This window comes from Strix aluco, chromosome 2, assembly GCF_031877795.1.
Source record: "Strix aluco isolate bStrAlu1 chromosome 2, bStrAlu1.hap1, whole genome shotgun sequence".
Taxonomy (NCBI): Eukaryota; Metazoa; Chordata; class Aves; order Strigiformes; family Strigidae; genus Strix; species Strix aluco.
The window spans coordinates 38492498-38515562 of record NC_133932.1 but is presented as its reverse complement, the minus strand read 5'-3'; the positions used below and the strand labels follow the sequence as shown (position 1 = coordinate 38515562).

Genomic DNA, 23065 nt, shown 5'->3' with positions numbered 1-23065 from the left:
TTAGCACTCTAGCTTTTTAATAATTATTTCAATGATTACACAGCGTTCATGAAGCAAATTTTAAAAAATAGGGTAACATTTATTTAATCACAACTCCCCCAGCGGAGCACTTTACATAAGAGTAGGTGTCTGCATGTAAGTGCTTATGGAAAATAAAGCAGAACTGAACATTAGAAATGAGTGCTAAAGGTCTGTGCTGGCATTATGTTTTTAGGGGATTTTATGCTAGAAACTGCTAGAAAGCAAGAGTAGAAAAATACTTCTGAAAAATAAATCTACAGCGAGGTGAAGTCTCTCAGGTACTGGCAGGCTTTGGCGAGACGATTAACTCGTTGACTGAGGTAGCTCCTGTGTTTAGCAGCTTCACTGTCCTCCTCAAGGAGTTGGCTTAGCTTGTCTTTTTCTTGCAAAAGATGCAACATTGCAGTCTGTAAGTTATCCCCGAAATCATGAAGGGCAGAAGACAGGATAATCAGAGGTATCTGATTGGAGAGGCGTTTACTTGCTCCCTGCAAGAAGGGGGGAAAAAGGCAGAAGACTTGTTTCCCAAAAAGAACTAAAAATGGAAGGGGCTATATGTAATCTGGCAAGAAGTGACACCACCTTTTTAAAATGTTGTACTGAGTTACTGTTTAAGGGTGCTTCTAGGAACTAAAAAGTGTTTGCCATTAGTCTCTTTTGTGCCTAAAGATCTAAAAATTAGGAATTAGTTTGCTGACATCTAGTCAATAGCAAGCAATTCAGCTGAGTCAGGTAAAGCACTTACGGAGCCTACATATTCTCTAGGCACTACTGACCATGGTGGGAGGAAGCCTAGGTGCTTTAAATATGGGTGCTTTTCTGGAGCCAAACTCTACTCAAAATCTTGACAGTCCTGCCATAGCCAACACAGATTCATGCATGCCATTTTCAAAGGCCATGGACACTTAAGAGATTTTATCTCATGCAAAGTGTATTTGGCTTTGCATAAATCTCATGGAGATATGATGCACTGACATTTGTTATTGTTGAAAATAGCGCTTAGGGCATTTACAGAAATGTGTAACTAACATCTAAGACATTTATGTTATAGCAGAGAGTATAGCAAGGCAGGAGGGAAGAGCTTATGCAGTTCTGCCTTTGTCTCTTGTTCTCTGAAAGCTGATGGTTTTCTCTCTATCAGCCTGAGCAACCTGAACATTTAATTGCATGAATTTGTCAAAACCTTGCTATTGAAATTCAAGGTGAGTTGCTACCTACCTTACTGCATTATTAATATTGAGCTTGTTGCTTTCTGAGGGAGTTTTACAAAACAAAGATCAAAAGCAAATCCTGATACTGCATGTTCTCTTTGCTGTCTTTCTTTAACATGATCCTTTGTTAAAACATCCCATTTGTCTTCAGAGACTTAACTTCTATGAAGCTATCTGCAGTACAACATATGCACTCTGATCTCTACAGATAGCTGAATCCATTTTAACTTAACGTTTTATTATCACTCCTCCTGCTGCATTAGTTTAGGATCTGACTGCAAGCCACTGACGCCACTTTCTGCTGGCAGCAGGAATATGCAGAGGGGCTTGAGGCTGACCTGAGCTCTCAGACGCTGTGCCAAACAATGAAGTGCTGTACATAATGTTGTTAAGTTTGTGGAAATTAGTGTTATTTGAAAACCAGGAGACAAACTTGCAGTGGGGAAAGCAATCCTAGAAGTGTTGCTTCCTTTGTTGGAGAGGGGGGCTTGCCTTCAACTGAATATCAATAACTTCTAATTACAGGGCCAAGGGCTCTTTCCCATCCTATTCTCTCCTCCATGCTGGGAAGTTACTGTCCTATCCTCCCCCTGACACTTGTCCCCATAGGAAAGCCAGCAAGAGAGCATTTTACTGGTGTGGGGCTGTGTAGGAAACAGGGAGTCACCTCCTCTATGAAAGGCTGGAAGAGGGTGTGAAGAGGACTCCACTCGTTGATGGCATATTCCCCGAGTGAGGGGCAGCTGCAGCAGGGAGCCATGCCAGGCTGGAGGGTAGCTAGCAAGTGGTTTAAGAGCCAGCTGTCATTTTAACAACCTGCAGGCTTTTCTAGTCGCCATATCCTGCAGAGTACAACTACTCCCCTGCGACTGCTGACACAGCCCATCAGACCAGCTTTGTCCTGGCATTTTCATCACTGGCCAGAATCTCCAAATAATTTGTACCGAAACTGTGCATGTACCTGGATGAGAAACTTATACCCTCTGGCTACTATTGCCTGCATAGTGGTAGTATTGCATGAAAGACTCATATTGACTACAGCTAGATCTGGATAAGGGGAATATGCTATAGCATTCAGGGTGCAGAAGAACTGCTATATTGTGGTCTGTAAACTCACATTGAAATAGGCCTTCGTGTGAGAAACCATTTCCTGGACAAAGGAGGGCTCTTGATTCAAAACAGATCCAAACGGCAACTCTTTCCCATTGCCAGCTTTGATAGTGTTTTCTACCTTAACAGAGTTTAAATCATTACTGTAAAGGTCATCCTGGCAGTATACAATGCTCTCCATTTTAAACTGGGTCCGGATATGTCTTTCAGCCACTGCTGCTTCTTTCTCTCTAATGTCTTCAATTCTGGCCTAGGAAAGAAAAAAACAAGAAGTTCTCAGACATTTGCTTCCTTTGCAAAGGTGCCGGTGCTTAGCAGTGTCCCCAGGGAATGGCAAGGTGGGCACAGTGTTCAACAGTCCTTGCTGCAGCACTGTCTAATCCTAGACTGGCTCTTGGGAACATGGAGTAATGCTTTAGATTCTGGTTCCTCTGTTGTGAAATAGTAGGAAGATGAGGTGGTTTTGTCCCCTCCTTAAACATGAGTGGGATTAGTCAAAACCTGGTGCTTGGACCCTGAAGGAAAATAAAAGGTTACGGGAACAAGCAGCAATGGCCAGCCATGAGTTCAGCCTGCAGCCTGTCTTTGGTTTTTGCATGGATTTGTTTGTGTCTGCCTCTTGCAGTAGGCAGTGACAGCAGGCACTGATGTGAACTCCACTGCCTTTCCTGCCCTTCTCAAAAATCGCAGTGTCCAATCTGTTGTCAGCAAACCAACCGTCTAACCCCTCACTGTCTGGCACTTTTATTACAGTAATCTGATGCTTTCTGGCCTTTTTGATACTTCCACCTAAAAGTCTGTGGGGGCAACAAAGTTCCCTCAGTCATCCTCAAAATGCATCCTCAAATACCATCCCTACGAAAGCATCCCATCTTTTTTCTCATCTTCACTGACTACCAGAACTTCCTCCCTCTTCATTCCTCTCACCAAGGCCTAAAGACCTTCCCCTCTGTGTTTGGCTGAACTAGCTTATTTGCTTGTTGTATGGTTGTCCTGGGAGCTCAGTAGGGTTTGGCCATGCAAGTCAAATAGCAAACCATCTATTTCACTCATGTTTGCCTTTGAGTTTCCTTTTCAAGCAGTACCCTGTGAGCGGACTCTGCTTCCTGGCTGTCCAGCATTGCTTCTCATCTCTCCTTCAACGCTCTTTCTGAGCAAAGGCCTTGATTGCCATCCATATCATTTAACTCCACCCCAAAACATGTAATCCCCCAAACTGTGAACAGTCACCCTCTAACTCTCTCATAGTTGAATGATTTTTGGCTTGTCTGCTGCTGCTCCCTTTTATCAAAGATGAGATTCCTGCTGGCTAACAGCCTGGATTGCCTTTCAGAGAGGGAAAAGCGTTGTTTAATGCTCTGAGGCTACCCACACACTTAACAGAGAAGTGCAGGACTTAAATTTGAAATTAGTTATAAATTCTTCAAGGCAGCCATACCAGGTTTTCTTTGCATTGTGTTGTATGTGTCAAGAATGTGATCAGAATGAATGAGGAGTGTATGTTTTAGATCTTCTGAAAGTTGTACTGAAAGGCAAAATGCACTTTCATTAGTGCCATTATAAACATGGTATAATTTTCAAGCTCTTCCTTATTTTATAAAAACCGTAGGTCTGCAAGAAATTCCACGCTTGCATAAGGGTAATGCAATGGGATAGGTACTGTAAGCATGGTTGTATTTACAAATGCCATTCTGTCCTGCTCTTGTCTTATCTCAGGTTAAAGGTAGTGTCTCACCTTAGCAGCTCTGTTTAGATGGTGAAAATTAGCAAAATGCCTTTTAGTGAGTTCCACAAATTTCTCTTCAACCAGTCCTAAGGGAAGAACAGACAGACAAAATAAAGTCAGGTAAGCAAGTGAGGTTCTTAAACTATTGTTAATATGAAACTTGGAAAAACTACTCATTTTCTGTATTCATCCAGAAATAGCTAAGCAGCTGTACTGATGCGCTATGCCTTTATGACCAATACAGACCAGTAGGAATGTAGATTTCTAGGTCCAAGAGGATGAGCCATTAAAGACATTCTGTAACCGCTTAACACCTGAGAGATTGAGTATCACTGAGATTTCCTTGATAAAGCAATTTCTGTGCTTACAGCTGTGTCTGACCAGATGTGCCATCACTCGGCTGTGTAGGCACATCTGCATCTCACCCTCTGAGTGGCCTCCCCAGGAATAGGGGCTAGTGCATATAGTACAGAGCACTGAGTCTGGCATAGACACCATAGCTGCCTTCTAAGGCAAACATAAGAGAGACAGGATCATGACATATTTTTCCTTGGGTGTTTGTTACCTGATGAACTATGTACCCTTTCCCCCAGCCCCAGCAGTCACTGTATAATACCCACAATGTAATGCAAAGTATTGCCAAAGAAGCTGGGTTCTCAGTTCATGTTTGTGAATGCCACTCCCTAGGTTGGGAATACCAAGCTGCTTGGCTGGCACCAGGTATTTCTGCTATACTATTCCTTTATTGTGTTATTTATTCTAGTTACTTTCTAACTCCCTTCCACCAGCCACTGGGAAAAGTATTAACAAATCCTGGAGGCCACCTGTAGAGACTCTGGAGGCTCTAGAGAGGAAGCGAGCCCCCAGGTTGAATCAGATTCGATTCCCCACTCTAAAGTATCCTGGCTGGAGCTCTTGCTCCAGCAGTGAGAACATCAGCTTATCCTGGAAAAAAAATTGTCAGGCCCACCAGTGTCTCCCATGCAATAGCCTCATGTGGTCTGCAGGACGTACTGATCACATTGTGCAGTATCTCAACGGCCGGCTCCTCCAGTTCTATGATTTGCTCTTTTATAACATCCTCAAATGTCCTGTAATTGGTGAAGGATGGGAGCTCCCGTCCACGATACTGGTCTTCATATTTCCACACTTTACTGGGTACATTTTTTTTAACTGTAATGTTAAAATAACATTGCTTTACTACTAAATCACTCGATTTATAAATTTCATATTTAATAAGAAAGTCTATTTCTCCTCCTTGAAATGCTCTTGAGAAGAAAAACTATTGAGACAATCTTTCAAGAAATACTGTTACTACAAAACTGAGCTAACACACATTATCACCCAGTGAATGAGCCATCTCACACACTGGATCAAGCATCTAACTGACAGAAAGCAATCCAGAAATTATGATGGTGCTCAAAAATACTGATTCTTCTTGGAACTGCTGCCCTCACAGAAGTGGCCATTACCAGTCATTTCTGAGTTTTAAAAAACTCTGAACAAAACAAAACCCCAAACTTACTAAACAGTCTTATTCCAGGGAATCTACTGTTGACTATTTAAGGTATCACAGTCAATATTTCTTTGTTTACATTATACAAATTTGCCATTTCAGATGAGGGATATCCCTTCATATTAGTTTACATATTCAGGCAAAGATGTGTTTCTGTGTGTTTTGAAAGGTTTTGATATTGCGCTGTTTTGGGGTCAGATTTGTGAATCATGGATCAAGTGCACATGTGGAAGTAGAAGTCGAGCCATGAATGCATTCAGTTCTAACATTCAGGTATAGGAGTCCATGGCTGAATAATAACAAATCAACAAACAAAAAAAGAAAGTAGAAGTAGATGTGGAGTATCTGGTTCAGAGTCTGAAAACGTACCTGTACAGTTAAGGTAGTACAAAGCTCTAACATGGCCAAAAGAACATCTATCAGCTTTGCAAGAGAAAGTTCAAGGTTTTAACTCTCCAAAGTATCTGCTATTTTTAATACTTTCATTCATCATAAGAAAGCTGAAGTTAAAGAGAATCATCTGACATGCAATGATTTACCTTCAGAAATCCTAGTGGTGGCTGATAATTTTTTTGTTGAGGAAGGGCTTGCTAAAGCTACCTCTAGTTTTCAAGCTATGCAAGTGAACTTACTCTGCTGCACATGTAACTATTTCACCTAAGCATATGTGCACATGAGTTTGGGTTAGCATATTGTCAGCAAGAGCTGTGCTGTTGTAAGAGTTGCTGTATGCTGCTACCCTGATCCTATTGTGAAGTTGGATGTATTAGTTTATATCAATGGGGATAACCTGCAAGTGCCTAGAGAATTCCACACTGTGGTTCTGCTGCCATGTGATGTGTTGTGTTTCTTGTGCAACTGAGTTGCTCTTTGTCCTCTGAAGAAGCTGCATTCTTCTGCTAGTGCTTTCTGCGGTTTTACATCAATTTCTTCATGCCTTCATTATCTTACTCTTTTATTCCTCTCCATAAAATCATGTTGATTGGCTTGGTACTTCATGGATGGGGCATAAGAGACATTAACATAGACGAATGTCTGTCTGTCTGTCTCTTTTCACATATATGCATATATATACATATATTTGTCTCTGGCTGACGGCACCTTTGCAGCCTGTTTGTACCTACCATTTTAGAGTCACTAGTGATGTTAACATAGATGTGCATCAAAGACTAAAAGAACCTGTTTCAAGAGCTACTGTTTGACTGGCAGCTGATGTTATTTTATCTCTAGGAGTAAATGATGGAGTCTCTGAAAGATGTGAAAAAGATGCTGCAAAAGATGTTGAGTGTATAGTAGAAGGTCAGTCTGTGTGTATCACCCTACACCTAAGTGTAGAACTGAGTTCAGTTAAACAGCAAGGTGGGTGATGCACAGAAAGGGGTACTCTTTACAAGGCTGTATTTCAGACTCAGAATTACTTTCCCCACACCTTAAATGAGAGCTGAAGTAGAACAAAAAAGACCAAAATAATACTACTACTACCTTTATTATATAGTTGTTTATTATTATTATTATTGTTGTTGTTGTTGTTATTATTATTGGTGTTGGTGTTGGTTTTGTTGCTGTTATTTGGAAGAATGGTTCAGAGAATCACCAACAAATTCTGTGCCAGCGTCCACAGTCTTGATTTTACTGCTTTGCTGGGAGAAGAGAGACATCCACCGATCTCTCTGTAATGACAGCATTTAAGGCAGTCTGGGTCTTTGACCCCAAGGACCAAAGCATAACTTGCCTAACACTACAACAGATGAATGCTCCTAGCTTCTTGTTTTTTACTTTCTTGAAGACAACCTGTTGATGATGCTGTGTCTTGATTTAAAAGCAAGGAAATAGAATCTCAGGTTAGCTGCAAATGATGGTTTTCTATGCTTACCCTTTGCAGCACACTCTAGGAGAATCACTTGCCATGTTTGAAACTCTCTGCGGATTTTTGCAAACAGTCTGACTTCATTTCCAAACAACTGTTCCTCTCCACGCATTGCCAGAGAGATGTCTTGATTAAAGAGTTTGATCAACTGTAATGAATTAAAGAACAAATGAGCAATGTACTAAAGTTTCATTTCTTCAGACTAACTTTGCATATGTTAAGTAAATTTGCAGTCATTTGATGTTAAAGCAGGGACATGGTTCACTGAAAACATCCCTTCCTTACATCTTTTATGCTCTTAGCTCCTGGTTTTTGGGGTTTTTTTGATTTTTTTTTGTTTTCAAAACCAGCACAGCTGGAGGAGAACAAACTTGATACTATTTTTTTGTTCTGTTTTGTTTTGGTTTTGTTGTTCTCCCGTGGACTCTTAGAACCATTTACTAAATTCTGATTGACCAGACTTGTATGAAGTCTTTGAAGGCTGATGAGCCTTCCTGATCATCTCTGCTGGCCTGCTGAAAGTTTACTGTGAGGGATTAGCTCCCCAAAATGAGACACTTGGATGGACTCACAAACCATATTTTGATATCAGGAATGCATTTGATCTTATGAGTGGTGTAAACAATGGAAACCCTTCAAAATGTTGGGCAGGCAGGAGTGTAAGTTTTCCCTCTCTGAGGTGACCAATCAACCGAGTTGTTGTTCAGTTCTCTTGTCTCATAATCACAGGAAAAAAGTTGATAGAAGGGGCCATGAATTCCTGTGGTTCATTATTTTTGCAGGTATGGTGTATTCCTGCCAGAGGTTTGTCTATGTTACTCAAAACACTTCAGTGACAAATACCATAAGCTTCCTGGTGGTCCATGCCAATGTTTTGCTAAGTTTAGTGGTTTCTTTTTCTCCCACATTTACCTCCTTGTTCTGCTCTGTATTGATACTTACATCTGTGAGGAAAATCAGCTTCTCAGACTCTGTTGTGGGTGTGCCTCTTCTGTACTTTTGTAGATCCTGTAACGTTTTTTGGAGCACCTCACGTATTTGGTTCTCTAGTGTTGGCAAAGTTTTCTGGGGGGTAGACAGTAAAGAATGACATTTAGGTAGGTTGAACATGTCTAGTTTTGGAAGGAAAACAATATCACTCTAAGAGTGGCCTACACCTACACATGACCTTTGCTGCTCTTAGGAGTCCAAGAGCTCGCTGTCTTTGTATCCCACACATGATAGTGGGATAGAATGGAAGTGCAAATATGGCCTTCATTGAGAGAAGGCAGGGGGCTAGGATCTCCCTGAGAAATCAGGCTGGATGTCACTGTGAGGTGGGCAGAGTAGCTGCAGTCTAAGGCAACATTTCACCTACAGTGAGCCAAAAACTATGTCCTCACAGGTTGCCCCAGGAAGGTGGTGATGCGGGGAATATACTGACCCCTCAATTCCTGATAAACACCTAATTGAACATGGCTGTTTAGTTGCTTATTTTATGTAAGGTTAAATAATAACATTTTATTTTCTCCTTCAGGACTGAATTTAGAGGTTCCCTGTATTTTAGCATTTTCCCTTAATGGAATAAGATAAGTTACTTACAGATACGTGTATATAAAACTAAAAACCCAATATACTTACATTAGTACAGTAATATAATAAAACAGTTAGATCTTACTTGAGAGTTAGAAGACATTTTAAGTTATTGTGTTTTAGTAAGCTCATAGCAGTAACTTGTCACCCAGCCAATCAACACTCTTCACAAACAAAATGAAATATCATGGCTGCCATTGAACAGGCTGGAGTTATGAGTCACAAGTAGATGAAATGGTTTGCCTCTTGTCAATGTTCAGCTTAAAGGCAAACCTGAGGACAGAGCATGGGTTTCTTTACCTCTCACTCTCAGTTCAATTTGTTCTCAGATTGCTGGATTGAAGGATAATTAAGTACTATCTATGCATATAAAGATGCAATCCAATGTTGAAGGGCTGAACTTATTTTTACATAGTAACTGATACAAACAGCTTAGTATGGCACCTCTGTTACTTACTTTAATATGTCTCACAAGTTCATTTGTGAGCTTCTCTGCCAGGTGAGGGACAGTAGCCCTTCCTTCTTCCATAAGAATGCTGCAAAAAAGAGGAGAAGGTGGTTTTGGATAGACCCTGTGTGTAGGGCAAGGAGGCAGCACTGATGCTTTGCTTTGTTTTCACTAGTCCTACTACACAAATTGAGTAGAGAAAGGGCCCTCAGAGGAGTGCTAGTACAGATGTGGTAGCAGTCCAGGACTCTCTGGGCACCATGGCTTTTATGCAAGCTTTGTTTCACAGCTACTGGCTAAGCAAAGGGAAACAGAGAAGAATCTGAAAATCACAAAATCTAACAGCAGATTAATGTGCTGCTGTATTATTTCTGCATGTGTGAAGTACACTGATTCAAACCCCTTTTCACCTGCCATTCTCTATAGTATGATTTGCTGCTGAGTCATCTGGATAAATCTGTGCCCTCAGCACAGGCAGTATCCTTTCTCATGCTGAGTTTCACTGTGTTTTCCAGTGAACAGAAATGCTCAGATGCTTAACTTGGATTCTTTGGGACTATTCTGAACTTCTGAAGTTCATTGCATTTCTCCCAGGGTTATGGAGAGATATAAATCAGTTTATGTGACATGTAAAATTCTTCTGGTTTGCTGGAATGCAACACTACATGGGCAATGAGAAATAGTGAGTATAATTAATACCTGTTTTTAATCCTAATTTAAATCTCCACAAGTCAACAGGAAGCTTTGAAGTGACTTTAGTACGTTTTCTATTAGGTCATTTCTGTGAGAAGTACCTGAAATGTTTGTGATTCTCGAAGAACTTTCTCTCCTGCTGGATTGCAGCAGCCAAGGTCAGTTTGTTGTGGATGTCCTGCTGCCCACGACACTTCACAATCATGTAACCTTTTTTGAGAGGGATGACCAGGTTGCGTATTACGTTAATAATAGTCTCTTCAGTTCCTCTGTCTACCAAGTCTGGTTTCGTGAGGATCCCTGCAAAGTTACCCAAAGAGAAAGTTAGTTGAGTGCAGGAGTTAAATGCGGGAGAGGTGCAATAGGACACGCCACCACCAGAGCGGGAACGCTCCTGCACTGTGTTTTATAAAGCAGCTTCTCTTCATTTCATTTTCTCTCTCCTAAAAAGCTTCCAGCTTCTGGGCTTTGAACTGTAAAACTTGCTCTATAGTTGGCCTCCCACCATGCCTTTTGCCTTGCAAACCAAAATTGACTCAAAATTGAGGTATTCTTAGAAGTACTTATCTCAAACTTTGTGAATAGTTTACTTAGGCTGTTTTCTTTTTTTCCTTCTTCTAGTAGCTAATTTCACAGATCTGGCATGGAATACAGAACATCAGACCTTAATGAAAAAAAAGATTTGCACTTCTCTTCTACTTGCAGCTTAAAAATTGCCTCACCTAATGTCCTTTCTCCACTGGGGTCCACCTCTTGAGCCATTTTCAGTGCTTCTGTTGTTGCAATATCCACATTACATGGCACCACTACCAAATTGAGTGTCTCTTTGCAGCCAATAATTTTTCTGAGTAGCATCTTGATCTGCAATGCAATACAGCAGTAATGAAGTTCAGTGAAATCAGATGCTTGCTTGTAGGATGTGACAATTTCTAGCAATATGAGCCACTGCCTGATGACATTAAATGTCACATATACTGAGTATGGTATTGCATGCTAAGGGATAGCATGGGAATGGGTCAGTGGAAGTATGCAGCCTCTTCCTATGTCAAGATTAATCCAAACATCTAGCATGAATGAGGCCAGACTGTTGTTTTGTCTGTCCTGAAAGCTATGTAACATTTAACCTCTCATACATATAATATTTCATTATGGAAATATTAAAGATATTTCATAAATAATCACATGTAAGAAAAACAAGCTCTGGTGTCTAGGTGCATATTTATGGAGAGAAAGCAAGATAGATTATGATGATAAATCTCAAATTTGTATCTCTGAAAGGAGAGCAAATGTCTTTGGTTTATATTTCAGTAGACTATCTGAAAAGAAACCCCAAGTCACGCATGACATCTAGTTGACTTTGTTTCTGTATTTCAATGCCAAACTAAAAGAGTTTCTTGTAGTTTGTGTTGTATTGCAAAATGTTCACTTGTGTTGTATTGCAAAATGTTCACACAGCTCTATTGTGGTTATACTGAAGTAAGTTAACTCTTTTTTTTCTGAGGTTTGGTAAAGGTGCCTCTCTTTTCTACTTCCCTTCCATCCCAATTTCTGACATGCTACAATGCTGTAGCCTCCATCTCTGAAGCATGCAGGCAGCTGGGGATGATGAAAAAGTGTGGTTCATGTCACACCTGCTGTTTTCTTCTGAATACAATAGAAAGATTACTATCTAATTGTGAAATGAAATTACTCTTCTCCCAGAGAGTAAAGCACAGACAATGCACTCTTGTCTCATTTTTGTTGATATGTCTAGTTTAGTTTCAGCTACTCTTATTCCAAGTTCCTATTTAAAAGTATTTTAGGAGAAACAATACACTCATCTCCTGCATATCACCCTCACAGCTGGCCTTGTCCAACAAGAGTTTTGTTTGCATTCCCCAGCATTTCTTCTAAAAGCAGACAGAAGAAGAGTAGAGATCACCTCCACTTTAATGCATATTCTGTTTACTTCAAAAAGGGTCTACTGGGATTCCTTAAGGAATGAGAAAAACCAGGATGGGTCTGATTCTGATGTGTTCTGTAAGTAAGGGGTGACAGAGCAACAAACCTATAAGTGGGCCAATTTGCTACCTTGCTCCAGAAGAGCTTACAAGGACTTTGATCTAGTCACCTTTATCAAATACACCCAGACAACTGGTAAGAGACAACTCATTTTGGGATGTATCTATCATCCAGACTGTGGTCTGGCCAAGGGACATGGGGGCAGCACTGTGTTCAGGGTCCACATAGCTAGGTTATTCTGTGCTGACATGGATAGGCTGTGTCAAGGCACCCGAGGTGGCTTCTTCACAGCTAGTGTGGGCAGCTCCCTTCTGCACGAGGACAGGAGGGCAGGCAGGAGATCCTGGACTACACTGTTCCTATTGGCAATTACTTGCTTGAAAAATAGACCTGCTTGTTTGTTAGCATAGCTCTACTGTTGGCTCAGAAGCCCAGCATAATATCTCCAGCTTCCTACAGGAAAGGCTTGCATATGAGGTAAGTTACAGAGGTGACCTTGTGCACAGGTTGGCATATGAGACAGTTTTACCTGTTCCCCGATGTCTTTTGGTTGATCCCCCACAGCCACTCTGGCAATTCCAGGAAGATCAATTAGTGTCAGATTTGGGACATCTGGAGACCGAATTTCTAGGGAAATTAATTCTCCACTAATGGCACCTCTAGTACCAGCCACAACATCCTGGGCTGCAAGGAGAAAAGAGCAAGGCAATGAATACAAGCTTCAAACAGTGCATCAAAGCAAAGCTGAACACAACTTAGGAAAGTACCTACTACCACCTAAGGTTCTTTTAGGCCTGGCTTTTTTGAGATTCAACCATGCAGGTAAGTCCATTTATGCAAAAATCTAAGGAAATTTTTATACAATACATGGATACATGGAGTCATTTTGGAATGTGAACTGTAATATTTTACAGAGCATATACTTAAGAACTCTCATATATGCAGACAAAATGCACCACAATGAAAGTGACCAGATAAAATACTGGTCAGTTTTAGAAATGCTTCCTCAACATCGAGACATTTTGAAGGCATTAATCAATCCTTGGCTGTCTTGAAAGACAAATAGATGTTATTTTACATTCTTCACATTTTGATATCAAGTTGAGATATCGAGTAATTTGTCCCAGATTGAGTAAGGCAATAATGCTTGAACTGTGAACAGCACAGAGAAACAAGGAAACCACACAGTCATTCTCATGAGAGATTTTCAGCTCTGTAATTAGCTTAATCAGTTCATACCACTTGCCTTGCCAGTTTTGGAAGGATATATTGAAAATATCCAAATAATATATAGAAAAGCTAATGAAGAAACATTAGGCCAAATAACAATGTTGCAAAACTGTGCTAGTCAAGGAAATAAGGATGATCCCACTTTCACATTTAGAGCAAGTGCTTACTGCCCTTTGGGTAAGAAAAATGTTTCCTTACACAGCATGAAATACCATAAAAGTAAAGCTGTGTCATGGGAAGGACAATGATTGAGGCTGTGGTCACACTAGCTGGCAGAAGCTCTATATGCCCTCCACTCTGCCTTCTTGCAATTTTCTCCAAAACCATAAAAATTCAAGCCACAGACACCTCAAGCATTCTCTGAGCTTTTGAACTGATGACAAGAACCATTTAGGGCTTTGCATGTTTACAATTTGGCAGACAACCTTCCCAAACCAGGCAGATAGCGTCCAGCTGAGGACACAGCCTGAGCTTTTATTGGACATCATGGATCATTGTCACCACTGAAGTAGTAAGTAGCATAACTGTCTTGAGAGAGTTGTATTATGCTTCTTCTGCTCTGAATTCAGGTCTTGATGTTACTCATGGCTACAATCACTGTGTTAGTATGGGAACTGCTGCTCAGCCTAAGAAAAGGGCAGAAAGGATTCAGAGGAGATTGAGCAAACCAAATCAGAGGGAATGCATTACAACTCACCTTGTCTTATTGCTTTCTCCACCTCAGATGCACTTTGGAGCTCTATGATGATGTTGCGGTAAGAAATTTTTCCTTGCCATGCCTGGGTGTCAGGTATTTTTCTCAGTTTAAGCTCCAAGGGACATCGAGTAACAATACCTGCAGCAGTTCCAAAGACAGAGGTAACTCTGTCAGCAGTTGTTACACAACATGGACTGCGTGACATACACAGGGTTGCCTAATACTTTGCACAGAGACACAGAAATGTTCCAAGAGACATTGCCAAAGGGGTCTCCTCCAACTTTCCATCATAGCAGCACTATCAGCCGCACTAGATGAGGTCAGCCATGGCTCTGTCCAGCCACGTCTTGTCTTGCAAACCTCCAAGGATGGAAATTCGCACCTCTTTGGGTGACCTGTTTCAATGCTACACCTACATCCTATCAAAACCTTTTCCTCAAGTTCAGCCTGAAAGACTAGATCGTATTGTCAACTCAGACAGAACTTGCAGAACTTATATGGAATCATAGAATGGTTTGGGTTGGAAGGGACCTTAAAGATCACCTAGTTCCAACCCCCCTGCCATGGGCAGGGACACCTTCCACTAGACCAGGTTGCTCAAAGCCCCGTCCAACCTGGCCTTGAACACTGCCAGGGAGGGGGCAGCCACAGCTTCTCCGGGCAACCTGTTCCAGTGTCTCAGGAAAAGAAAAAGAAAAAGAAAAAGAAAAAGAAAAAGAAAAAGAAAAAGAAAAAGAAAAAGAAAAAGAAAAAGAAGAGGAGAGGAGAGGAGAGGAGAGGAGAGGAGAGGAGAGGAGAGGAGAGGAGAGGAGAGGAGAGGAGAGGAGAGGAGAGGAGAGGAGAGGAGAGGAGAGGAGAGGAGAGGAGAGGAGAGGAGAGGAGAGGAGAGAGAGGAGAGGAGAGGAGAGGAGAGGAGAGGAGAGGAGAGGAGAGGAGAGGAGAGGAGAGGAGAGGAGAGGAGAGGAGAGGAGAGGAGAGGAGAGGAGAGGAGAGGAGAGGAGAGGAGAGGAGAGGAGAGGAGAGGAGAGGAGAGGAGAGGAGAGGAGAGGAGAGGAGAGGAGAGGAGAGGAGAGGAGAGGAGAGGAGAGGAGAGGAGAGGAGAGGAGAGGAGAGGAGAGGAGAGGAGAGAAGGGGAGGGGAGATCCCTTTCACCTCAGCAAAGTGAAATTCAGATGAAAACTGAATGAAGGTGAGTTCTTACCATTGCCCCTAGGAAGAGCAATGCCAGACAGGGCTTCTAGGACGGAGCTTTTCCCAGAGCTCTGGTCTCCGATCACTGCGATTGCGGGCAAAGCCAGGTCATTTTCTATTCCGAGAGCTCTTAGGCTGTCGACCAGATCAATGCAGGGTTGGATCTTTTCCTCATATTGGTTGTACAAAGTATGTTCTGCTTCCTGCTAGAGTTAAACTTACAGTGAATTTTCCATAATTTTAAAATAAGTTGTTTCCACAAGGAAACACCCCTTTTTGGCATCTTTTCCAGCTAATCATTCTCTAGTAAACCTTATGTAGTGGCATCAAGCTGTACGTCATATCACTATGCATTCTTACACATTCGTGTTATAAACAGGTATATGTAAATACAGCAAAGTCAGTTGAGGTTGGCTCAATGACTATCTTTAATAAAAATACCAAACTTTGTAAGCTATCCTGAGAAGGCAAAGAGTAAAATGAGACCTAAATACTAAGTGTGTTTTGTTAATTTATTTTTTTTAATAACTGTCATTTTCTTCCACTCATCCATAGATGTACTGAAGTATGTGTATGCAAATGGAGACTAGTCCCAGTAATAACAGAAAGTAGTACAAAATAGTTTATTAAATCTTTGTTTTGAAGATTTAGTTTGTGTGCAGACACCAAAAGCATTCTGCTGTAGCGTCCTTAACAGGTGGCTAAAATCTTTTAGACCATCATGGCTCTTCCTTCTTTGGCTCATTTTAGGCTAGGGTAAAGGATGAATATGAGTGATTTTTTTACATGTTTTATTGTAATATTTTTGTTTTGATACACGTGCCAGAATACTAACATAGGCTCTTGATTTTCATGAAAACAAGCCGAATAATTTCCAGCCCTTTACAAAACTGGTCCGCCTGCTGGTAAATATGCCCAGCTGAGGAGTATAAAGATCAATTTGGTCTCTTCTCCCTGTTCCTCTCTCCGTATTCCAGTCTGACTACTGCATTTAGAAATGCAGTTTTGAAAACACCAATATGTTACAGACCCTAACAGGCCAGGCACATTCATACTTGATTTTTTGAAAAGAAAAATTGAAGATTCTCACCATCACCTTTGTCTAAGAAAGCCATCTCTGAAAATACGTCTGTCAATCAGATGTAATCAGAGAAAATTTCTCTTTCAAGATGAGAAAGACAGCACACATTACTGGAGGCAGATATTTTAAAACCTTATTGGTAACCCCTCCCCACTATTTTCATCACAATGTTTACTAACTAGTAAATCCTAACCATTCTCAAGGAATTTCACTAACTATGACACAGACTCAAAACCAATCTGTTTTCAGTGTCAAATATTCAACACAGGTTATTATTAACCTTTCTTTGCATTTCTGTTGAAGGTAGTAGAGCTCAAGTAAAAATATCTCAGATTTTAGGATTTCTGTTCAGCATTTGCTAATTGTTACCAATGAAACAGATACATGTTGCTCATTAAATTGGCTGCTAAGCTGCCGCCATCCTATTTTTCAGACCTGCATTTTTTATGCCTGCAGATTAATTGCAAGTACCTGTCTTCCTACCTAGTTACACAAATGACTGCTTGCCCCTGACCCCAAAAGTATTCCTCTGCTTAGACCTAACAAGTGCAGATTGCCCAAAGAGACAAAGGAATTAATTTTGGGGCACAAAGTGAAACATAGGAGTAAGAGTGGGAAGGATCTATGCCCTCTTCTGGTATCTGCCTTACCGTGTCTTGTTCTCCATAACACTGTTCCTTCAACTCCTCCCGCTCGTAGTTAGGTTTTCTCTGAGTCATGTTGTCTGACATCAGATCTTCATCTTCTAAGTCTGGTGGGAGAGGTACTGCAAAAGCTTCTAAAGATGTTTGTAAGGAAGGTGATGTAAAAACATCTTTCTTCAGGGCAGGTTTGGTTCTTTCAGGAAGTTGTTTGGCAGCTGCATTCTTATTATCCATGGCCTGCTGATTTCTTGGCCTAGCACGTAGGTTGTCCATAAATGCTTCACTAAATAGGGATTACTGTCTGGTCCAACCACTGTTTCATACAGCTTCTGAAATCAAACATGGGGCACTGAGTGACTCCAGCTTGCAACAGTGATCACAGCAGAGAAAATCAAACACCGTTTTTATTTACTGATTCAAACCCTCATTAGATATCAAGTGCCACAGCTCTTTTCAAATCACTGAAATTGCTCTCCAGAGGATAGATTTGAAACACTTCTCCCTGCCTCTCTTATGCTTTCTTTGTGTTTTCAAAAAAAGAAGTTACCACAGAGTAAACAAGAATATTTTTTGGGGAGAGGGAGGAAAAGTTAAACCAGTTTTTGCAAAAAGCCAGTTTTCCTCAATGAAATATTTTGCTGAAAGGTGTTTTGAGAAGCATAATCAATATGGCAGCTGCTGGGCACGGTTGGAAAGACTATGTGAATGCTTAACTTCAGTCACATGGGAGTACAGGGCTGTGTGGCTGCACAAGGAGGGTCTACATGGGTGGCCCAACGACTACGACAGTAGGACACACCAAGCCATAGTCTGCTATGAGGCCAACTCGCCTCCCTTGCAGTAGAAACACTTGTCAGGGGCAAATCTTACACATATTTTAGAAGTTCAATATTTTAATGACCCCCTTGATAGCTTAAAATCCTCTCCAAAAATGGTGTCATTGGCAAACTTGCTGAGGGTGCACTCAGTCCCACTGTCAATGTCACCTACAAAGATGTTAAATAGCACCGGTCCCAATACTGACCCCTGAGGAACGCCACTAGTTGCTCTCCACTCAGGCATCGAGCCATTGACCACAACTCTTTGAGTGCAACTGTCTAGCCAATTCCTTATCCACTAAGTAGTCCATCCATCAAATTCATGTCTCTCCAATTTAGAGACAAAGATGTTATGTGGGACATTGTCAAAAGCTTTGCACAATTCCAGGTAGATGATATCAGTTGCTCTTCCCTTACCCACCAGCGCTCTAACCCTGTCGCAGAAGACCAACAAATTTGCCAGGCATGATTTGCCCTTAGTGAAGCCATGTTGGCTGTCACCAATCACCTCCTTATTTTCCATATGTCCTAGCATAGTTTCCAGGAGGATCCACTCCATGATCTTATTGGGCCCAGAGGTGAGACTGACTGGCCTGTAGTTCCCCGGGCCTTCCTTTTTCCCTTTTTAAAAATGGGAGATATATTTCCCCTTTTCCAGTCAGCGGGAACTTCACTGGACTGCCACAACTTCTCAGATATGATGGATAGTGGCTTCGCCACCTCATTTGCTAGTTCCCTCAGGACCCATGGATGCATCTTGTCAGGTCCCATGGACTTGGGCACATTCAGCTTCCTCAGATGGTCTCAAACCTGATTGTTTCCTACAGTGAGCTGTTAATTCTCCCAGTCCCTGCTTTTGCCTTCTGCAGCTTGGGTGGTGGGGTGGCTGGAACACTTGCCATTGAAGACAAAAAAGTCATTAATTACCTTGATCTTCTCCATACCACAGGTAACCAGATCTCCTGTTTCCTTCTGGAGAGGTCCCACATTTTCCCTAGTCTTCCTTTTATCACAACGTACCTGTAGACGTACTTTTTCTTGTTGCTTTTGATGTCCCTGGCCAGATTTAATTCTATCAGGGCTTTGGCCTTCCTAACCTAATCCCTGGCTGCTTGGACAGTTTTCTGTATCCCTTCCAGCCTACCTGTCCTTGCTTCCACCCTCTGTAGCCTTCCCTTTTGTGTTTGAGCTTGTCCAGGAGCTCCTTGTTAACTTCCTGTTCTTTTAATTTTTTTGTTAAGTTTATAGGTTTTCTAATTTGAGCAGATGTCAAAACAGGATGATCAGACACAATGTAAGTTATACTTTCAAGGTGTAAAAGAAATTTAGAAAAAAACAGATTAATTCCACACTTGCTATTCAGTCTTTCTTTTTAATAAAGCAATACAATTTTTTTAAATAGATATTCCTGTCTCCTTTTATCAAAATAAAAAATAAATTACCATGGGGAAACTTCTCAGTTTTGACCAGAAATAAAAGATGACTGAACTACTTTAATTTCTTTATAGGTATTCATTTTACAGTTCCCTCATCTTTCTCCACATGTACCCTTTTTTTAATATTTCAGTATGAACTTTTTTCTCTTTCTGCTAATGAATTACAGAACTTTGCTTCCTTGAATGAAGACTAAGTGCTTTATCTGCAACAAACATGCATTCCCCATTCACTGACCACCAGATTCTTTTGTGATTTTCTATTACTACAGGAAATAATTTACTGATAATAATGTTTCTAATGGTAATCCCTTTTATTGCCTCTCCCATTCTCTGCATGTGTTTCAATTGAGTAGAATGAACACTTCCCATAAATTTTTAATTTAATGTAAATATTACCCAGGAACAATTTTCTGTCCCTTTTACATTATTGTTTATATTCATTGGGCTGTGTTCAGAATTATTAATGTACTGATTTTAGGCATATGGCCTCCTAAACATGAATATGTTTCCTTCAGAAAGAGGTTATACAACAAACTTTAGCTACCCTTAAAATGAACAGGATGAAAAGCAAAAATAGTGTAGTAAGGCCACCAGGAAAAACAAAAAAAAAAAGAAAAAGAAAAAGAAGGATCTTGCAAGATAAACCTGTGACATCTGGGAAACTGAGACTTAAGGAGTCTGACAAAAAAAGTGGTAACTTTGAAATATTTTAGTGCAAGGGCTATATGTTACCACAGACCTAGGTTTTTTAGCTAAGTCTACAGTGCAGATCACAGCGTGCACACACAGATACACAGTCTAACAAAGATACCTACAGTAAGCAGCGGAGTAAATCAGCATGTGTGGATTTCTGAGCTACCCAGCTGTTCTTCACCTGGACCTGAAAAAGGTTAGATAGGTTGGTGCAACCCTTCACTCTGCCATGCAGGCATAGCGATTGCTTTGTGTAGTGAGCCTTGACAACATTGGATGAAAGAAAGAAAGAAGGAGAGGAAAAAAAGAGCTGCAATTTTTAAGTGCCTTTCTGAAATTAGTCAGAATCCACATGTGAAACGTGACACCTGGATGACGTGCTGATGCTGAAACTCTGATAACACCCCCCTCACCAGAGATGTGCCTGCCTCCATCATTGGGATTATATTGGTTTCCTTGAACCTTACCTTTAGATGTTTGCCTGCCTGTGTGTTGGAAACCTCTCCCAGCACAACATGAAGCACTGCACTACACAACCACGTCTGCATGAAGCACCAACCTGCTGATGGTGCTGAAGAGGAGTTGCCTCGTTTTTCTCTAATGATCCTGGCTTGTGTCTCAACGGGTAATAACAAAATCTGTGATCAAACCCAAAGTGCAAAGCTGTGGCACAAACCCACACAGCTCTTGCATTTATTCACTCTGTGTCCAGCCAGAGGAGTGCAGGGACTTCTGCCTGACATATCCTGTGACTTCAGGATATTTGGGTAAACTACGCAGTCTCTGGTTTGTAAGTTTATTAATTCTAGATGTCTTCTCAGAAGAAAAATGAAGCAATGCAATTCAAAACGATGCTACACATGAATACTGCCAGCTAAACCATGTTGCTGAACAACATGTGCCCCCACACAATGCACACTTTAAAAAATGTGTTCCAATTTAAATGCCGTCTCTCAGTCATCTCCCTTTAAAAAAAGAAATAATACTAATATATTTTCTTTTTTCCCATCCCAGAAATCAACAAACCCTACTCCTGGAAACCTTGCTTGACCATACTTACTTTAGACTCATATACAGCCTTCTCACACACAATTATTAAAAGGAATGAAGAGAACAGTCAAAAAATGTGTGATTATTTTTAGAAGGAGGAAAAGAGAAACTTTTACCTGTGTGGTGTCCTGTAGCAAGGAGAAGCAATGACTCTTCAACTTCTCCGTGCTTTTTTATTAACAGGCTCCTCCTACACACTGTGACAAGAGTCAGGAGAAATGAAACCAATTCTGATATGAAAAAGGCTCGCTTCATGATAGCTCTGGAAATAATAATGCAATGTGCTGTTTTTTTCCTCTCATTCATTTCCTTATATGCTAGCCAACTTTCCTCCTGTTGTTTAGCAGATGACAGAAATGAAACTCCTCACGAGCACAGCTGACTGCCTCCTCACTTGGCTGTACTGCACAGCAGGGTGACAGGGGCAAATGGCAGAGGTGTTTGGAAATATTATCCATGAGGAATAACCCCCCCTTCCTCCCCCAAAAAGTCCACTTGCTGAGTGAGCTCACTTGCACATGGGGCAAAACCAGCCAGGTTGAGTGGAGAGTGGGCAAGCTGCTGTGTCCCACTCCCCACAGGGATACCCCCTGGGGATGCTGGCCCTGCATGATCTGGGGGACCCTTTCAGCCTCCTCATCCGTTCTTGCAAAAAGCAAGTGGGTGAGGGCCCCCTCCACGGGAGAGGGAGTATTTTTTCCACCTCACAGAGAAACTTTCCAGCCCAGCTACGGTGGCAACTCATGCCACTGCTCACCTGGGCTGCACCTTTGCTGTTGGAGGCTGCAGGGTATGGCTGAGGTTGCTGAATATGGACAACAAGAAAGCAAAGGGATACACAGTGGGATTTATTGGTGTTATGCACTGCTTCAGGGCAGTCAAGGTCTTGAGCTGTTTCTCAGGTCCTGGCACTCATTTCTCGATGTTACTGGGTCAGGATGCTCCCTATTCTGCTGTCTTTGCTCTCCTGCCCACGTTTTTTGTGTTTTTATAGGTTCTAAGCTGTTAAGCAAAATCAGCTTGCTTTGTCCAGACAGTGACTTTGCAAGCCTGATGCAGGATCAGCCCCTATTTCTCGCTCCCTCTGGTTTTGACTACTGCCTCGATCAGCTGCTTTCAGTTCCTGGTGGTTTGTGTGTGTTTCAAACTGCCTCACTGTGGTTCGTGGATCTGACTGAGCAGCAGACACCATGTTCATTAGAGCCAGCCCTTCCTCCTACTTCCTCATCCAACAGGGACTCAGAGGCCTTGTCTCTGAGCTCTGGCTGCAGGTGCATGGCAGGGAGTGACATGGACCTAGTGCTGCACGGGCAGCACCATGGCTCACTCGGCATGGGCCGTGGCAGGAGACTGCAGCTGCAAGCTCTCCTGGCCTCCTCCACCATCCCTCTTCTTGTACTCAAGCATATAGGAGACCTATCTGAGAGGGAATGGGCTTCTGAGTCATGCTGCTGATTAGCTTATTAATTTTCAGCAGTGTTTTTGTTATGTGAATGATTCGCTTCTGGGGTTTTGTTTAATCACAAGACTATGTTTTGAAGAAAAAGATGAGATCTGGGCAATATTGCCTTGCTGTGAAGGGGGAAATCAGGGTTCTCTGTTCTCCAAATGTTAAGATTTCAGTTGTTCTATTTTATCCTGAATCAGCAAAATAAAATCTTTGCCCCATTACTGGGAAATGTTTTAGTGTAATGCATTGAAAACCATTTTCCTGTTTATGTAATGATTTGTAACAGCATGTTTCACTGACAATACAGTTCTACAGATTGAGACAACACAATAAAGGATGTTTAAAAAGAGATTAAGCAGAATTTCTTTCAAATCTCAGAAGTGTAGAGTATGTTTTGAAACAATTTTAATCAACATAAATATGGGACATGATGCAAAGGATGAAAGACCAACCATTTGTCAAAACAAATTCATATTATACTTTTGAAAAGGAATATCAAATTGTAATGTAAATGCACTAGTTGGCAGGATCATTATGTGACATAAACCATTAGGCAAAATCCTTAATCATAAAATTATTCCGGTAGTAAGAGACTGTCAGGTATCATCTA

The 23065-nt window shown here is 41.4% G+C and overlaps 1 protein-coding gene across 1 annotated transcript; it reads right to left on the bottom strand.

Moving 5' to 3' along the window:
- LOC141920163 (interferon-induced GTP-binding protein Mx-like) lies at positions 1 to 21146 on the bottom strand. The gene is made up of 14 exons (XM_074816868.1): positions 21122 to 21146; positions 17015 to 17337; positions 15294 to 15489; positions 14093 to 14230; positions 12695 to 12849; positions 10887 to 11025; positions 10266 to 10464; positions 9481 to 9559; positions 8394 to 8516; positions 7458 to 7599; positions 5083 to 5241; positions 4078 to 4154; positions 2350 to 2592; positions 1 to 509 (listed from the first exon to the last, which is right to left on the bottom strand). Exons 2-14 carry the CDS (start codon positions 17279 to 17281, stop codon positions 276 to 278), a joined length of 2151 nt encoding a protein of 716 aa, XP_074672969.1. The 5' UTR covers positions 17282 to 17337; positions 21122 to 21146; the 3' UTR covers positions 1 to 275.
- Positions 21147 to 23065: the final 1919 nt, after the last annotated feature.